Consider the following 18,143-nt stretch of genomic DNA (forward strand, 5'->3'; position numbering starts at 1 on the left):
GACCATAGAGAATTACTTTAGTCCCATGGAAGATCAAAACACATACTCAGATGACAACAAAATCGAAACTTCCACATCCAAAACCTCCAAGAGAAATAGAAAATGGGCTCAGACTATGGATGAGCTCAAAAAAAGACTTTGAAAAGCAATTAAGGGAGGTGGAGGAAAAATTGGGAGGAGAAATGAGAGCACTGCAGAAAAACCATGAAAACCAAATCAACAGATTGGTGAAAGATATATACAAAAAAAATACTGAAGAAAATAATATGTTAAAAACCAGTTTAGGCCAAATGGAAAAAGCAAAACAAAACACAAATGAGGAGAAGAATGTCTTAAAAAGGAGATAAAAAAAGTTCTCTGAAGAAAATAACTTCTTCAAATGCAGACTAGAAGCAAAGGAAGCTGTTGACTTTGCAAGAAATCAGGAAGAAATAAAACTCTTCCAAAAAAAGCCAAAAATTAGAAGAAAATGTGAAATATCTCATTGGAAAAACAACCAACCTCAAAAACATATCCAATAGAAATAATTTAAAAATTATTGGGCTACCTGAAAGTCACAAGCAAGAAAAGAGCTTAGATTTCATTTTTCAAAAAATAATACAGCAAAATTGCTCCAAGACCCTAGAAGCATAGGTAAAATAGAAATTGAGGGAATTCACTGGTCACCTCCTGAAAGAGATCCCAAAAGAAAAACTTCCAAGAATATTATAACCAAATTTTAAAAAACCCAAATCAAAGAGAAAATTCTAAAAGCTGCCAGAAACAAACAATTCAACTACTGAGGCTCCATAGTCAGGATTATACAGGATCTGGCAACATCTACATTAAGAGCTTGTAGGGATTGGAATATAATATTCTGGAAGGCAAAAGATCTTGGTTTACAACCAAGAATCAACTACCCAGCAAAATTGAACATCCTCTTTCAAGGGAAAAGATAGACTTTCAATGAAACAGGGGACTTTCAAACTCTCCTATTGAAACAACCAGAGCTAAACAGAAAGTTTGATCTGTAAGTACAGGACTCAGGTGAACAATAGAGGGTAGATGAGAAGGACTAACTTAATGATACTGAACTGCTTGTGTGGGAAGAAGATATTGATAACTCATATGAACATTCTCATTTATAAGAGCTGTTAGAAGGAGCATATATATATATATATATATATATATATATATATAAATATATATACAGGACACAGGAAAGAATGAAATATAATGGTATAATATAGTAAAAAGATGGACTCAATGAAGTGATAAAGGAAAGTACTGGGAGGAAGGGAAAGGAGATGAAGAAGAAGCTAAGAAATTTCACATAAGAGTCAAGAAAACGTTTTTTTAATGGAGTGGAACAAGGCAAGGAAAGGGGGAATGAGTGAGCCTTCATTCTCATCAGAAATGGCTCAGAGAGAAAATAACATACATACTTAATAGGGTGAGGAAATTTATCTTACCCTAGAGAAAAATGAGAAGAAAGGAATGGGATAAGGGGGAATGAGGGGAGGGAAGTGGGGAATAGGTGATAGAAGAGAGGGAAGATTGAGGGAGAGGGTACTCAGATACAACACACTTTTGGACAGGGCTAGGATAAAAGGGGAGAGAAAATAGAATAAATGAGTATAGGGAGGAATAGAGTAGAGGTACAGCTAGTAATAGTAACTGAGGGAAAAATATTGGAGCAACTTCTCTGGTGGACTTATGATAAAGAAAGCAACTCACCCAAGAGATAGAGCCATTTGGAATCTGAATAGAGACTAAAGTACATTTTTTTTCTCTTACTATTCTTGAGGTTTCTCATCTTCGGGGGGGGGGGGTATTTACTCATAACAAAATTATTGTAATAGTAATAATATTTTTTTTTTAGTTTTTGCAAGGCAATGGGGTTAAGTGGCTTGCCCAAGGCCACACAGCTAGGTAATTATTAAGGGTCTGAGGCCGGATTTGAACTCAGGTACTCCTGACTCCAGGGCCAGTGCTCTATCCACTGTGCCACCTAGCTGCCCCTAATAGTAATAATTTAAATTAAAGTTCGCTTGCAAAAATAAGAAGCAGAGGTAAGAAAAGAGGACATTCTAGGGACAAGGAACATTCAATACAAAGGCTTGGAGGTAGGAAATGGCATTTCAAGTAAAATATTCTGAGAATATTTCCACAAAATGGAAATAATACAACAGATTTATTTACTACAAGAAAGGGTTCTGGAATGGAGAATCAAGAGTAATGAGTCAATGGAAAATGTTTATGATGTGAAAAAAGAAAGGAACAGCAATAAAACATTGAAAAAGAAACGAGCAAAACACAAATAAGTTCTTGAAATAAAACCTTGACCTAGAACTCCAAAACCCAGCCCCTGCTCATATATCTCTTCACTTTACAAAGAGTATGTTTCAGCCTCAAAGAAACTCTCAGAAACTAATGATTTGTAGCCTAAACAACTGACATATCTTCTTATAACTTTGAGAAAAACTTGGGACAAAAGCTGGAAAATCTCCATTCATCAAGTAGTAGAGGAAAAAAAAAAGCAAACCAAAAAACCCAACCCTGGGTTTGAATCCTGATTCTGCTATTGTTATCAGAGTGACTAGAGAAAAGACTTTATCTGTAAGATAATGAAGTTGGATAACATTGGCAAAGATGACAAGAAAGAAAAATCACAAATGCTGATGAGGTTTCAGGTGAACAGGAACACTAATGAACTGTTGGTAGAGCAGTAAATCAATTCAATAATTTTGGAAGGAAATTTGGAGTTGAGCCCCAAAATTTATTAAAATATGCATACTTTTTGATCCAATGACATTTCTACTAGGCCACTATTCCCAAGGAATTCAAAGAGAGAGAAAAAGATCCCATATATATTAGAATGTTTATAATATCACTTTTTGCTATAGCAAAAAAAGTAGAAACTGACAACATGTCCATCAACTGGAAAATAGTTGAACAAGTTGTAGCATGTGACTGTAATGGAACGTTATTCCACAAGAAATGATTAAAGGTCTTCTTTCACAATATGACTAATATGGAAATATGTTAAAGACAATTGTACATGTACAGTCCATATCAGATTGTGCACTGCCATGGGGAGGGGGAAGGGAAAAGAGGATGGTAGAAAAATATGGAACTCAAAAGTTTGCAAAAGTATGAATGTTGAAAACTAGCTTTGTAACTGAAAAAATAAAAAAAATTAAAAAGAAATTATTAAAGGGATAGTTTCAGAGAAACCTAGGAAGGCTTTTGTGAACTGATATAATGATTTTAAGAGATCAGGAAAATAATTATAAAATAACAACAATGTAAAAAATTTTAAAAGACATGAGAAATTGAAGACTCAAAAATTGAAGAATCAAAAGACATTGAAATAATTAGCCATATTTCCAGATAAAAGACAAAGAAGCATGCTTCTCACTTTCTAACAGTTAATGAACTTAAAATGCAAAATAAAATGAATAATGCTTTGCTTTGCACATTTGTTCCTCAAGTTTTGTTTTTTCTTTTATTTATTGGAGGAAATGGAAGGGATAGGAGGAATAACAATAGTTCACCCATCTCTTTCTTCTACCCATCTGAAAAGAGGAGAATGAAATGAAGATCAGAAAAAAAAAATTACAGGAAAACAGACCAGCTAAACATGAACAGAAGATGAAAGCTACATGTTGAATTTATTATATGTTTTAAAAAGAAAAGCAATTTTTATTATAGACCTAAAAAGAAAAAGGATGATGGAAGAGACAGTTTGTTGAAAGAGGAAGAACAATGGGTTTTTCCAAAAAAAGAAAAGAGAGAAATAAAGGAATGTTATAGAAGTACTTTTTAAAGTACAAAGAAGAGACAGAATGAAACACAGACAAGCTAAAAAGGGACACAGGGGAAAGTAAAGTTTTATACTTTAAAAGAAAAGGAGGGTAAGGGTGACAGAATTGGAAAGAACAGTAAATAGAAGGAAACACTGATAAACTGGATAATTTTGAAAGTTATATGTTGATACTGTTAGTAGGTCTATACCCCAATGAAATCAAAGAAAAAGAAAAAGGCCCTATATGTACAACTATATATCTATATATCTCTATGTCTATCTATTTTCAGCTCTTTTTGTGGTGACAAAGAATTGAGGGAATACCCATCAATTGGGGAGTAGCTGAACTCTCATATCAATGAATGGGGAGGAGCTAGATGAAAGGAGAACTCAACATTTTAAAAATTCAATGTCACAATAAAGTATAATTATTTTTTTAAATAATGTATGATGAATTTAATATGTATTTTAAAGAAAAAGTAAGGGGAAGGAATCTGGGTAGAGGATAAAGGATAGTCACAGGATTGCCCTACCCCCAAACAGAGAAGAAAATAAAGAAAATAGCATCATGGAGGCATGATTTTAAAATGCACATATTCAAAAAGACAGAAAGAAGTACAAACCAGACTGCTTTGAAAGTTGCATGTTAAATTAATTCCAAATTTAAGAGAAAAATCAAGCTGCATTTGATAGAAATTTCATGTGCATACTTTTTTCTGACCTACTTTGCGCATAAAAAGCTCATTTTATATGGTTTGTTAAATTTATAATAAAACAAATAAAGTAAATTTCCTTTCCAATTGTATTTAAAAAGGAAGAAAAACAAAAATGAAGTGGAACAGTTGATCATGGAATCATGAAATCATTGGTAAAGCATTGTATTTGAATCTGACTCTACTACTTATGATATGATCTTTTCACCTTCCTGGACCTCAATTTCCCTGTCTATAAAGTGAGGTGATTAGATTATATGTCCTGTGAGGTCCCTTCTAGCTCAAGAGATATAATAATTCTCTAAGCTCCTTTCCAGTTCTAATATTCTTGCCAGCATTCCTTAGAAACTATAGTCAATGCATCCATATGAGCTATCTAATGGGACAGAGCATCATCCATGTCCCCATCCCCAAGTATCTCCCCTTCCCTCCAACTCAGCTCCTCCCCCCTAGGAAATCCAAGATAAGTGGCTACTTACCTCATGTAAACTGGAGATAAAGCCAGAAGAAGAGCTGGAGAGGCCAAAGCGCTTCTCAATGGTGGTGAGGCTGCTCTTGAAATAGGCACTATAGAGGAGCTGACACAATTGTAGGAGCCCTTGACAGAGCACAAACACCTGCCAGAGACAGAATATACAACAATCAGTAAGTCACTCCCATTCTTGAGCAATTCCATCCTCAGTTTCCTCTGACTCTGGGCTTCCTCCTCCACCTTGGACAGAGACCTGATCTAGGAGTCCAGAATTATCTGGGGCTGCTCCCAGCTCCACCAATAACCCTCTAAGTGTTCATTTAACTCTCCTGAATTTGGTTTTCCTCACCTGTAAGAAGTGAGTCTAGTTTAGCAGACCTTTCAATTCTCTTCAAGGTCTAAATACTGTTATATCTACTGTCCCATTGAAAAGGTCAAGTATCCTGGGTGTGATTCAGTGATCTTTGAAAGACCCAGAAGAGAGACATTAAAATGACTATTAATCCACAAAGAAAAGTTGGCAGAATTGAAGTTCTATAAGAAGACAACAAGCATTTTTTTATAAAACAAACCTTTATTAAAAATAACATATAATAAACTGGATCTTTAGCCTGACATGAGTGCAGTAGCAACAAATTTTTTTTTCTCCTTCAAATTTAAGATCTGGGTTTTTTGGAATGTACAAAAAAAGTCAGTTTTAGTAAATTTGTAATGGTTTGACACCATGGTTATTTTTATTTTTCTTGTGTATGTGTGTTGGGGAGAGGGAGAGAACTATGGTGAATTTTATTTATTGCTGCTTAAATAAATTACCAGACACAGTTCAGAGATATGGTGGATCCAAGAATACAAAGTTTTTGTGATGAGGTATCAAAGGGATAAGTTAAAATACAAAAACTTTGGAATTTTAGAAGTGTTAAAAAAGTAATTGAGAGTCACATTTTTATTGTCAGTCTGCCATGTTTTCAGTAATTTGTACAAACTTTTCAGGATTGCACAAAGCTGAGATTAATCTCTTAAGGAGAATTTGAATGAGTGTTTTTAAGCAGATATAAATTATGTACCTTTCCTTTTCCCCCATTGCTCAATATAAATATTGATGTTTTATAGGAACTTTTAAAAATTGGCATGGTTCCAACTGCCATTTTGGACAGTCCAACTCCAGATGCTGCTTTTGAGATGTGCAAGTTACCTGACTAGTTTTTGAAAATGGTCCATAGGTAGATGTTAACATTTTAGGAACATTTTTTAAAATTAATAAACATATTTATGTTAATGCATCAACTAAAATATGACATAACTTCGGAACTTTAATTTAGTTAAAGGAAATATATCAAAGTGATTTAAAATACCTGACTTCATGGTTCAGAGTGCTGGGAGTGTGTGTGTTTGTGTGTGGGTGTGGGTATGGGCATTTCAAAATGGAAATAAGTTGTCTTAAATAGTGAAACAAATAAAATGGCCTTGAGATTTGAGATTTTTTTCTTTACTAACTCTGTGTAAGAGACTGAGTTAGTTGAATTAAGATACTTACAGCCTTAACTACAATTCCAGTGCCTAGCACAGTGCTCTGCATACATTAGGCACTCAGAAAGTGATTAGCAAATTGAATTTCTTGGCTTTTGTCAGTAAGACAACCCTTTTTATTTAATATGTATGAGTGATTTATTTCTCACAAGCATGACTAAAATCAAAGTAAGTGGAGCCCTGAACTTTTGAAATTCCTTCAGAGTTCAGAAACCTTTGGATCCACCATTATCTTATTGCTAGAAATGCACTGATAATGTAAAACATAATTTAAGTGATACAATGTCATACATTTTTACTGTGTATTTTAAAGAAATATCAATAGTCCAGTTTCTTTGTATGACTCTCAGAAGAAACACATCATATTGTTTTCTGGACACATTAAATTTGATGTAAGGAAAAAGTGTATAATAAAGGGATATCAATTAAAAAAATTTTAATAAAAAAATAACATATAACAAATCTCAACAAAAAGTTAAATGAGAAATAACAAAATACATCAACTCTAAGAGCCAAACTATTTATATTTTGATAAAAGGTTTAAAATATATGCATGTTAATAAAAGAATAACAATAATATTTCATTTTGTCTGTGCCTTTCTTGGATTCCCTGGTGCCTTTCTAGAATAGAATAAAAAAACCTAACAAGGTACCAGAAAATTAGGTGAGTAATTAGGGTAGAGTTGAGATGATCTCTGGAATCCAAGGCTAAGGCACCACATTTAATCACCCTGGAAATCTCAGATGCCCAAACTGATTCTCCCAGCTCCATTTGTGGCAGCAGGAACATTATTCCCAACCCATCATATTCTGAGCAGGGGTCCTTAACCCCTTTATGAGCCTTGAATCTCTTTGGCAGTTTGCTGAAGCTTATGACCCCCTTATAAGAATTATGTTTTTAAGTTTATAAGTTAAAATACATGAATTTAGAAAGGAAACCTATTACATTGAAATACAGTTACCAAAATATTTTGAAAGAATGTAAAGTTCATGGATTCCAGGTTAAGAATTCCTGATTTAAGGGGTCCAGATCACCACTAATGATCCCTTGGGCAATATTAATCTTCCAAGGAAAGGAGGTTTTGTGGGAGAAGATAGGAAAGTGATTCCATTTTGTAATTTGATAATTCTCTTTCAATTATTTCAGAACTGGCATCTCAAATGAACTAATTAGTACTATATTCTCATGTTCTTTTATTCCAAAGCTTAGCCTCACTCCTCCAGCACTCCTCATTCCAAGTAATAGAGTCAAAGCCAAGATTCCATATTGCCTCTCCCACTTTGACAAGGTCAACACTTGGAGTGTCCAGTTCTGGGCATGATATGCCTTCACAAGTGGCCATTCCTGTCAGGTAATAGGACAAAAAAAAAGAATTTCAGTCCCATGAAGGAGTAGGAATAAACATTTATATGGTGCCTAATACATTCCAGGCACTCTACTAAATCTTTGTAAATATCTCATTTAATCTTTACAACAACTCTGGGAGATAGGAGCTGTTATTATCCCCAGTTTACAGCTGGAAACAAAGTTAAACAGAGGTTAAGTGACTTGCCCAACTAGTCAGTGAGGTCTGATTTGAACTCAGGCCTTCCTGACTTCAGTTGCAGTGCTAAAGCCATAGTGCAACCTAGTTGCTTCCATGATCTTTATAATGCCCTAACAATTTCAAACCAATTTGTTTTAAGATACTTTCAGCATCTCCCTACCTTAATCCTTGATTTCCCCTCCATATTAAGGTATCAACTTAAAATTTTTTTAAATTATATTTTATTTTTTAATGAATAGAAATCTAATTTTTCCTCCTATCATCACCATCCTCCCAGAAATAAGGAAGGAAGGAAGGAAGGAAGGAAGGAAGGAAGGGAGGGAGGGAGGGAGGGAGGGAGGGAGGGAGGAAGGAAGGAAGGAAGGAAGGAAGGAAGGAAGGAAGGAAGGAAGGAAGGAAGGAAGGAAGGAATATGACTCATTTTGTAACCTGAATCCATCATCTTTCTGTGCAGAGGTAGACAACATGTTTAAGCATTGGCTCATGGAATCATGGTGACTTTGTCTTTAAAATTGTTTTTACAATATTGATATTATAGTATAAATTGTTCTATTCCTGCTCATTTCACTTTGTCTCAGTTTATATAAATCTTTCCATGTCTCTTTGAAATCATCTACTTCCTCATCTATCTCAGCACATTTAATCATCACAATTCATTCACTCATTGATGGCATCCCTTAACTTTCAGCTTGTTTGTTTGGGGTTTTTTTGATACCACAAAGAGAGCTACTATTAATAGCTTTCTACCAATACCTCACCCACCTTCCTTTCCACTGTAGCTTAGGAGCAAAGCAAAACTGATTACTCTTGGGTAGATCTCCATGTTCCTCTTATTCTTAACACTGGTCCAAATTTCAGCTCTGTCACTTACTACCTGGGTGACCTTGGGCAAGTCATCTAACTTATTTGGGCCCAATTAGAATAATTTAAGTTCAGATGGATCTGGAGATATATAGAACAGGACACAGGACACTTAGGTGAAGAGATAACTTCAGAGAAAAGGTTGACTAGATGGATGGACACTCAATAAATATAGATCCATATACCCTGAATTTTTGCCTAGGACACTGGTCGTGACCACAATAGAATAAGAGAGGTTACAAAGGTCAACATCCTGATCCTTTGTTTCTCTTTCAGGATACCTAATCGATAACCAGCATCATTTACATGAAAACTGAAAATTTCCTAGAGGCAGCTTTGTGACATAGTCAATAGAGTGCTAGACCTATAGGCAGGAAGGCCTGAAGTTCAAATCCTGTCTCAGACAATTAATAGTTGTGTGACTAGCAAAATCATTTATCCTCTGTCTGCCTCAGTTTCATCTTCTGTAAAGGGACAGCTAGATGGTACAGTAAATAGAACACCAGCTCTGGAATCAGGAATACCCAGGTTCAAATTGACACTTAACTAGTTATGTGCCCCCGGGCAAGTCACTTATCCCTGATTGCCTTGCATCCAGGATCATCTCCAGTTTCCTTATCCATGTTTGACTACTGGACTCCAAATGCCTCTGGAGGAGAAAGTGAGGCTGGTGATTTAGCACAACTCCCCTTTACTCACATTCAATTCATGTGCTTGTCATGGCATCAACCCCCGATGTTGTAGTCTTCTTCAAGAATGCAGGGGGAAAGGGGGCGGCTAGGTGGCACAGAGGGGCAGCTAGGTGGTGCAGTGGATAGAGCACCGACCTTGGAATCAGGAGTACCTAGGTTCAAATCTGACCTCAGACACTTAATAATTACCTAGCTGTGTGGCCTTGGGAAAGCCACTTAACCCCATTTGCCTTGCAAAAAAAAAAAAAAAACCCTAAAAAAAACACTCTTGCTCATAGGTCATAAAGTTCACTTTCCTCTTTCTGATAAGATACCAGATCAACCCTTCCTAAGTCCCTTCCATCTCAACTCTTTCTCATGCATGTAAGTTCTTGCCACCAAAGTCCTTGGCACTCTTAAATAGTCTAACATCAGAAATGAATGTGATTTTTTTTAAGTTAAATGACATCAAAGAAGAGGCATTACCATTTGTTTTGCTGCTGCACCCTATGAACCATGGGAACTTTCCATTTGACCTGTAACTGAAACGACCTCCATGTGTTGCTTTCCCATAGTAAAATGAGCATCTTAAGAACAGGAGCTGTCTTCAGTTCTATTTCTATCTCCAGTGCTTTGCACAATAAGTGCTTAATAAAAATTCATTCATTCCTGTACACCAGGGAACTCATAACCTGACTGGATCAGTCCCTTTGAAACCTAAAAAAGGAGACTCTAAGACCAGTCCAAGAACATGGCCAAGAGACAAGACTTTCCTCCATTCCAATGTATATAATGTCCTTAAAACCTTCCTGACTCTAGAAGGAAAACAGAAGCTGTTGCAGGGAAGCAAAATCTTTGGAGGAGTAACAAGTGAAGAGTAAGCAGGAGAATATGATAAAGTATGTGTATCCTGTGGTGAGGGGGGAAAAGTTTGTATTGGAAATGGTAGGAGAAAACAAAAGTATAACCATGGCTCTGGATGGGGAGCTTCTGAACTCTTTGTCACTCTATTCAACTCCAGGTTCCAGTACCTCAGAGACATTAGTCTTTTTGTATAGCAGGGTAAGGGTAAATAATGGAAAACAGAATTAAGGAGAGATACAGAAAAAGGAGAAAGAGACAAAGAAACAGAAAGTGAGAGAGAAAGAAAAAGCATAAACAAATCAAAGAGAGTATATACAATGTGAGTGTATTTCAGACTGAAAAATAGAATGTGTGATTATAAATCTTTAGAAGCACTCTGACCACTGCAGAGGCAGGAAACTCCACCCAAGCAAATGCTTCTGTTTTTCTGACCTTATAGACCTGACTTCTGTTAGAATTGGATCTAGGATCTAACTCTGTCTGCAATCCTGAAAAACCACAATGCCATACAGAATAAATACAAGGTAATTAGAGAGGATGTGATTGTCCTTCAGTTTGAAAGAAGACCAAAATAACATCACTAGGTGATGTCTTTTGACTCATGGATAAATTGGATTTATGTGAGGCAAAGTTGCAGTTATTAACCTCACTCTGTCTTTCAAAGAGTCATCAAAGTCAAGATGACTGATGATGGTCATAGATGCAGTAAAAGACATCTTCAATGCCTAATCAATCTCTTAACTCTCCATAGTTCCTACTTTAACTGCCTTCATGATCTTTGGAACAAATTGTTCTTATTTACCCATTGCATTGGGAAAGTCTTTGCATGCTTGGGGTAACCATCCTTCCCACTCACTGATGTTTGAAACTCCTTACTTATCCTCAATTTGGTTTGGCTCGACTGCTGAAACAATTTACGGGGGGGGGGGGGGCATCGCTGAATACACTACAGCTTCTTTGGAGTCAGAGGTGAGAGTTGGGTGAATCAGGTAGACACCAAAGATGAATCAGCATCCTTGAAAAGGGCTCAGCAACCATCACAGTAGAGATATTTGTCCTCCTGAACACCTGAACACCCCTGGAGAAGTATGCACTACACAGGCGAGATTCTTTTAGTACTAAGGGACCTATTTAAACCACAATCTTTTGGCTATCTTTACTGGTCAATTCTGAAACCTAGAGAAATAATGGCTAGCACTGGTGAGTATGCACACACAGACTAGGAACTCTGAGTACTGAGGAATCCTATTGGACTGAGTTTAAATCATAAGCCCACCCTTCTCTCCACCAACAGGTATCACACTTATTTTAAGACTAGGACAGGAGAACATATGGAAATAACTTATTACATAAGGTCTTTTGGACACTGCTAACCTTTCCCATCTCCATGTATCATTCAATAATAGAAAATGATCTGTGAAGACATCCTACTGTGTCAGGCAATGAAAACATTTGAACTTAGGACCAAGATTCTTCACTAAGTTCTACTTAATAAACCCTAAGGAGTCAACCGAAAGCTGGTTGAAACAATTAAATATCAGCAAAGTTGTAGGATATAAAATAAATATGCATAAATCATCAACATTTCCATACAACAGCAATAAAATACAGCAGGAAGAGATAGAAAAACATAATTGAAAAGATGTAATAAACTCTTTAAAATGAAACAAAATTCTTATGCATCTATCTGCCAAGATATACAAAAATATTTAATACAAGCTACAATTTACAGAAATAAAGACAAACTTAAGTAAATGGAGAAGTATTCATTGCTAATGGGTAGGATGAATCCCAAAGTAGCAAATTTCTTTTTAGATTACTTTATAGAATGAGAAAACATTAACAAAGCTCAAGTTGACTCTATATCCATTGTTGGAATCATTATGTGTGTATTATTCATTTGACTCTGCTTTCCTTAGTCTTATCATTTCATACAACTTTGCCATGTTTCTCTGCATTTTGCATATTCATCATTCCCTGTGGTATACTAGTGTCCTATTAATTAATATACAATAATTTATTCAGCTATTTCCCAATTATTGGGCACATATTTAGTTTCCAGGGCAGTTAGGTGGCAAAATGGTTAGATGCCTAGAGTCAAAAAGACATCTTCCTGAGTTCAAACCTGACCCCAGACATTTACTAGCTATGTTATCCTGGACAAATCATTTAATCTTGTTGACCTCAGTTTCCTCATCTGTAAAATGAGTTGGAGAAGGAAATGGCAAACCATTGCAGTATTTAAGAAAATCCAAAATAGGGTCATAAAGAGTCAGATATGACTGAAATAGCACAACAATATTTGGTCTCCACATTTTGCTATCACAACTAATAATGTTATGAGTATTTTTATACATATGAGTCTTTTCTTGCTATCAAAAATTCTCTTGGGATATTGTCTCAGGAGGAGGAACCATTTAGGAACTTTTCTCTCATGATCCCAAATTTGTTTTCTAGAATTGTTGAACTAATTCACTTAAGTATCATCAGTGCCTTTAAATTTGTTTTAATTTAAAAAAAAAATCTATCCATGACTTTTCTTTTTACACAACCTTCATTTCCAAATGACAGCATAAAAAGAAAGAAGCAGGAAAAGCAATTAAGCAAAAGCTACTGAATATATAAACTCTTCTGACTCTCTATGGGATATTTCCCCTTCTTGTAGTTCCCCCACCTCCACCAAGAAGGGTTAAAGTTTTCTGTCTCAACTCTTCTCCTGGACTGTTTGATCATTATAATTGTCAAAATATATAAGTATAGAGCTGAAAGCGATCTTAAAAGTCATCCAAGTCAACCCTCTCATTTTACAGATGAGGAAACTGAGGAACAGAGAAGTTAAGTGATTCTGAAGCAGAATCTTTCTGACTCCAAGCCCAGTATCTTATCCTTTATGCCACCTTGTTGCTTCTTTTACACATTTGGTTTCATTAATTTGTTGTTTCTTCCATATACTTTATTGTATTTGTTATATATCATGTTTTTGCTGTTTTTATTTCACAGCATCATTTCATTAGTCTTCCTATGTTTCTCTGAATTTTTTATTTTATTTCTTATAGAACAATAATATTCCATTACATTCTAGTCACACAACTTGGTTAGTCATTCTGCAAACAAATCTACTTTCTAAAAAATTTCTTTGTCATCACAAAAAGTGCACCTATTAATAGTTTGCTCTATCTGGGACCTAGCTTGAGTCTCTGACCCTCCTTGGAAATATACATACCAAGGGGATCTCTGGAAAGAGAATGTACCTTTCTCTTCAGGGCCCTTCCACTCTGAATTTTTTCATTATTTATCCTTCTCCTTTTCTCCTTTTCTTTTCTTCCCTTTCCTTTCTTCCTCTGTATCTTTTTTCTTCCCCTTCTTTTTTTCCTCTCAGCTCTTAAGTTCAATTCCAATTATCCACACCTACTCCATTCATATCATCAGCCTGATCCTGAATTAACAAGAATGTCTAACAACCACCAACTTTACCAAAATTTGTGGTTAAAGTAGGTGGAGTGGGAGAGAATTGCCTGTCCCAGATTCTTTAACTGAAAGGTACATCTTGTACCAACATTGTTTGGAAATGAGTCTGATGTCTTGACATTTACAGTTAAGACCAGAATTCTTACTCTCCCCAACTCCCCCCCCACACACACACACACACTTGAGATTTCCTGGATGACTTTCTATCCCAGCCCGGAACCTTCTCTCTTTGGGCAAGGTGAGGCAACCTGAGTCTCTTCAGGTCCTGAAGCATTCCAGGGCTATAGTAAACTTGGCAGCATCTTGAAATCCCCAAGCATCAACTTGGTAAGACAGCTAGAAAGCAGGAATGTGGTTTGGGGGCAAGGAAGGGCAAGTAAAGAGACAACAAGCTCCCAAAGTTTTGTAGCCATTTTCCTGGCACAGCACCACAAGTCACAGGGGAAGGTTTCATCTTCTTGGCAAAGACTTTTGATCATCTTCTCTGAAGATTATGTGGAATTATATGCTTCAAAAAAGTTTATGTCTTACATGAAGTAGGAAGATTTTATATTGAGAAATTACTCAATCAGCATGTATTACCTGAAGGTCTGTTCAGAATGGAGAGTGAACCTATCACTACCCTAGAAACTGACTTGGGGAAGATAAAGGCAGAAAGGAGAAGGGAGAATAACAGAACTGAGATTGTTGCATTTTGGTAGCAAAAATCAGGTTTACTGGGTGGATAAATACCAATAATAATCCATAAATTACCTTCATTTAATGATGGAAAAGTTTTTAGAGAAGATAGAATTACAGGAAGTTTTAAGAATGAAATGGAAAATGGGAATTACTTATTAAGTGTGAAGCACTGTGCTAAGAGCTGGGGTACAAATAGAAAACTGAGACAGCTTTTACTCTCAAGGAGCTCATATTCCAGTTGAGGGAAACAACCCATAAAGAAGAGATCATCTTCATAACAGATGGAAAGACCAAGTGGTGCTCAGGCAGGGAAGATGGCAGGATAGATGCCAAGACACAGAGTTCATTGAGGCATAATGATAGGCTAGATGGTCCTCTACCAAGAAGAGTGGATTCAAGGGTTAGAACAGAGTGGGCTATGTCTCTAGCTGAGATGGAAAGAGATGGGGGTGGGTCAGCTTCCATCTGGTAGTGAAAGAAGAAAGAGAATGATGAATGGGGAGCATACTTCTGAACAGTAGGCCAACAAAGAGAATAAATCATCAACCTCCTATAATGACTAGGCTGTGTCAATACCTTACACCTGGGACTCTAAAATTATTTTCTGAAGATATCTGAAATTAAGAAGCCCTATTCTCAGTCTTCTGAGAACATGCTTCCTAGAACCATGCAAGTCAATTCTGCTTGAATTTGGGTTCACATTTACCAAGTCATTTCTATTGGAACTGGCTGTCTACATATGAGAGAAAGGATCTTTTCTCTAGCATGTGCTCCCCATCTGGCAAAGAGCAACTGTATGGTATTGAATTCAAATTCCAACTTTTCCATGGTGTGATCTTGGTCTAGCTAGTTTCCTTCTCTGCATGTCAAGTAGAAAATAAGGAGGTTAGTCTAGGTGTTCCCTATGCAATGACTCTTAAAGGGAAATGACTTGATCAAAGCTATACATTAAAGGGCAGGTGAATATTTAGGAGATAGAGCACTGGGCCTGAAGTCAGGAAGATCTGAGTTCAAATCCAACCTCAGATACTTGCTTTGTGACCCTGGGAAAGTGACTTAAATTTGTTTTCCTCAGTTTCCTCATTTATAAAAATGAGCTGGAGAAGGGAATGGCAAACCATTCCAGTCTTTGCCAAGAAAATCCAAAACTGAAAACAATTGAACAGCTTCCTGATTTCAAGGTTAGCATTCTATCACTATGTCATGTTCTCTCTCATCCCTAATTTCATCTGCTTTCCACAAAGCCCTCTAATTCTCAGCAGCCAAAGACAGAATCATGCAGGACTGGACCATCTGGATGTGAACACCCTTATTTATTTCCAACTTCAAGAAAAGGATCTCTTGGACAAATCAGTTTGAGAACATTGGGTCTTAGTTTACTCATCCATAAAATGAAAGGATCATATAAAATAATTTGTTAGGTCCCTTCTAGTGCCAACATTCTTTAGCTCCATTGACATTTAGCCATTTATCTTCCCTGTTCTCTTAGAAGGAAACTTCTTAAACTAAACCCTCCGCCCTTTTCTCTTTAAACATTCTTTTAAGGGGTGGGGGGCTAGGTGGCACAGTGGATAAAGCACCGGCCCTGGAATCAGGAGTACCTGGGTTCAAATCTGGTCTCAGACACTTAATAATTACCTTAGCTATGTGGATTTGGGCAAGCCACTTAACCCCATTTGCCTTGCAAAAAAAAAAAAAAACTAAACTAAAAAAAACCCCATTCTTTTCATTTTAAATTAAAAAAAAAAATTCCTATAATCCCTAAATCTTCAAATGAAATAAATAAGTACTTTTTAGAAAAGCATTTTTTATTTTTTCCTTCTCAAACATCTTCAATTTCTCCTTTCTGTCTGTCTCCAAATAAGCATTATCTCCCTCATCTTCAAAAGTTAAAAAAATGAACAAACTTAACTAGTCTTCCTCCTCTCTTGGTTGTTGATGTCTGCTGCTTTTTTGCTCATTTTCTCAGACTTTGGTTTCCATCACTCTCCTGAAAATGCTTTTTGTTAGGTATTAAGTTTCTTCTTAGTCCTTTAAAGACCCTTATCTCAGCTTTATACTCCTTGTCCTCCCAGGAGCAATGAAATGCTGTTAAATACTTCCTTTATGAGAATCTCTCTTCTTTCCAACTAAAGACCTAACAAGGGACAGGGATTAAAAAAGATAAAGTGATAATTTGTATTATAAAAAATTTTAAAGGTTTTTTTTGTACAACTTAAACTAAAACAATTCAAATTAGAAAGGAAACATTTGCAATTAATTTTTCTGAAAAGTTCTTATATTCAAGATATATAAGGAACTGATTCAAATTCAGTGTGTTCAAAAGTCTTAGTGCAATTTTAAATAATTAAAGTTTAAATAGTTTTGAGTAGTTTTAAGCTATGAAAGCTTAAGGGCAGATAGGTGTTGCAGTGGATAGAATGCTGAACCTAAAGGGCTGAGTTCAAATTCGACCTTTGTTTGCCTCTGTTTCCTCACCTGTAAAATGAGTTGGAGAAGGAAATGGCAAACTATTCCAGCAACTCTGCCAAGAAAAACCCAAATGAGGTCGCCAAGAGTCTGACATGACTGAAACAAATGTGAAGAGGATTAGGTAAAGAAATAAAGGATAGATGATAATTTAATTAGGAAGATCTGAAAAAATGATAGAACAGTGTCAACCTTGAAGCAAGGTAGCTTGTTTCAAGTTTCTTTCTGAGTCACTAGTGTAATGCAACATTTGTAAGTGAGGTTTAAATTAGAACCAAGACTTTTGGGACATTTGGTGGATAAGAATAAGAGATATTTCCCAAGAGACAAAGAACAACAAATATAAAGGTTATTTAGACAGAATAAAAAGTTCAAGACACATGAAAAATCACTAATAATTAGAAAAATGCACATTAAAACAATTCTGCCACTGACCTCACATCCATCTGACTGACAAAGACAAGAATAGAAGATGGCAAGTGTAAGAAGGGCAGACAAAAGGAAAGTGAATAGAATTCAGAGAAAAATTCATATTGACAACAATATCATAAAAACAAATAACTTTGATTTAGGAACTCCAAACAATTCAGTGACCAGCCGATTCCACAGCTTTCATGAAGATGGACTCCAGGTACAAATTGAGGCTTGAGGAATATAATTTTTTAGATATAGCTAATGCAGAATTTTTTTTTTGTTTTTCTTACTTTCTCAATGGAGGGGGAGGTAGGAAAGAAAAAATTCAGAAATGAAAATAAAATTGAATTTAATCAATAAATAAATATATTTTGTTAAGTATCTGAATCATAGACATAGAACTGGAAGGGATTCCAGCAGTCATATAGTCTAACTCTTTCATTTTACAAATGAGGAAACTGAGACCCAGGGAGGTTAAGTGATTTATCTAATAGAACATCAGTACATTTCAGAGGGAGGATTTGAACCCAAAACTTCTAACTCCAGAGTCAATGTTTTGTTTTTGTTTTTTCTTACTGACCTGATTTTACTCTTTTAGCTTGTAGATACACACAGTTATGATCATTCTTCATGATCATGATGAGACAAAAAAATACAGGGAAACCAAAA

General features: G+C 35.8%; 1 protein-coding gene across 3 annotated transcripts in view; it reads right to left on the reverse strand.

Moving 5' to 3' along the window:
* Positions 1-18,143, reverse strand: part of SLCO2A1 (solute carrier organic anion transporter family member 2A1) — a 155,350-nt gene that overhangs the window by 74,733 nt on the left and 62,474 nt on the right. For 2 of the 3 annotated variants that reach the window (XM_074214804.1, XM_074214806.1), the window contains exon 2: positions 4,980-5,117. In XM_074214804.1, the coding sequence (XP_074070905.1) occupies positions 4,980-5,117 (138 nt within the window). Of the gene's footprint in view, positions 1-4,979; positions 5,118-7,715; positions 8,116-18,143 lie in introns of those variants that run through there. The other variant, XM_074214805.1, reaches the window with a different exon arrangement.

The sequence above is a fragment of the Macrotis lagotis genome, chromosome 1, assembly GCF_037893015.1.
Source record: "Macrotis lagotis isolate mMagLag1 chromosome 1, bilby.v1.9.chrom.fasta, whole genome shotgun sequence".
In the NCBI taxonomy this organism is placed as follows: Eukaryota; Metazoa; Chordata; class Mammalia; order Peramelemorphia; family Peramelidae; genus Macrotis; species Macrotis lagotis.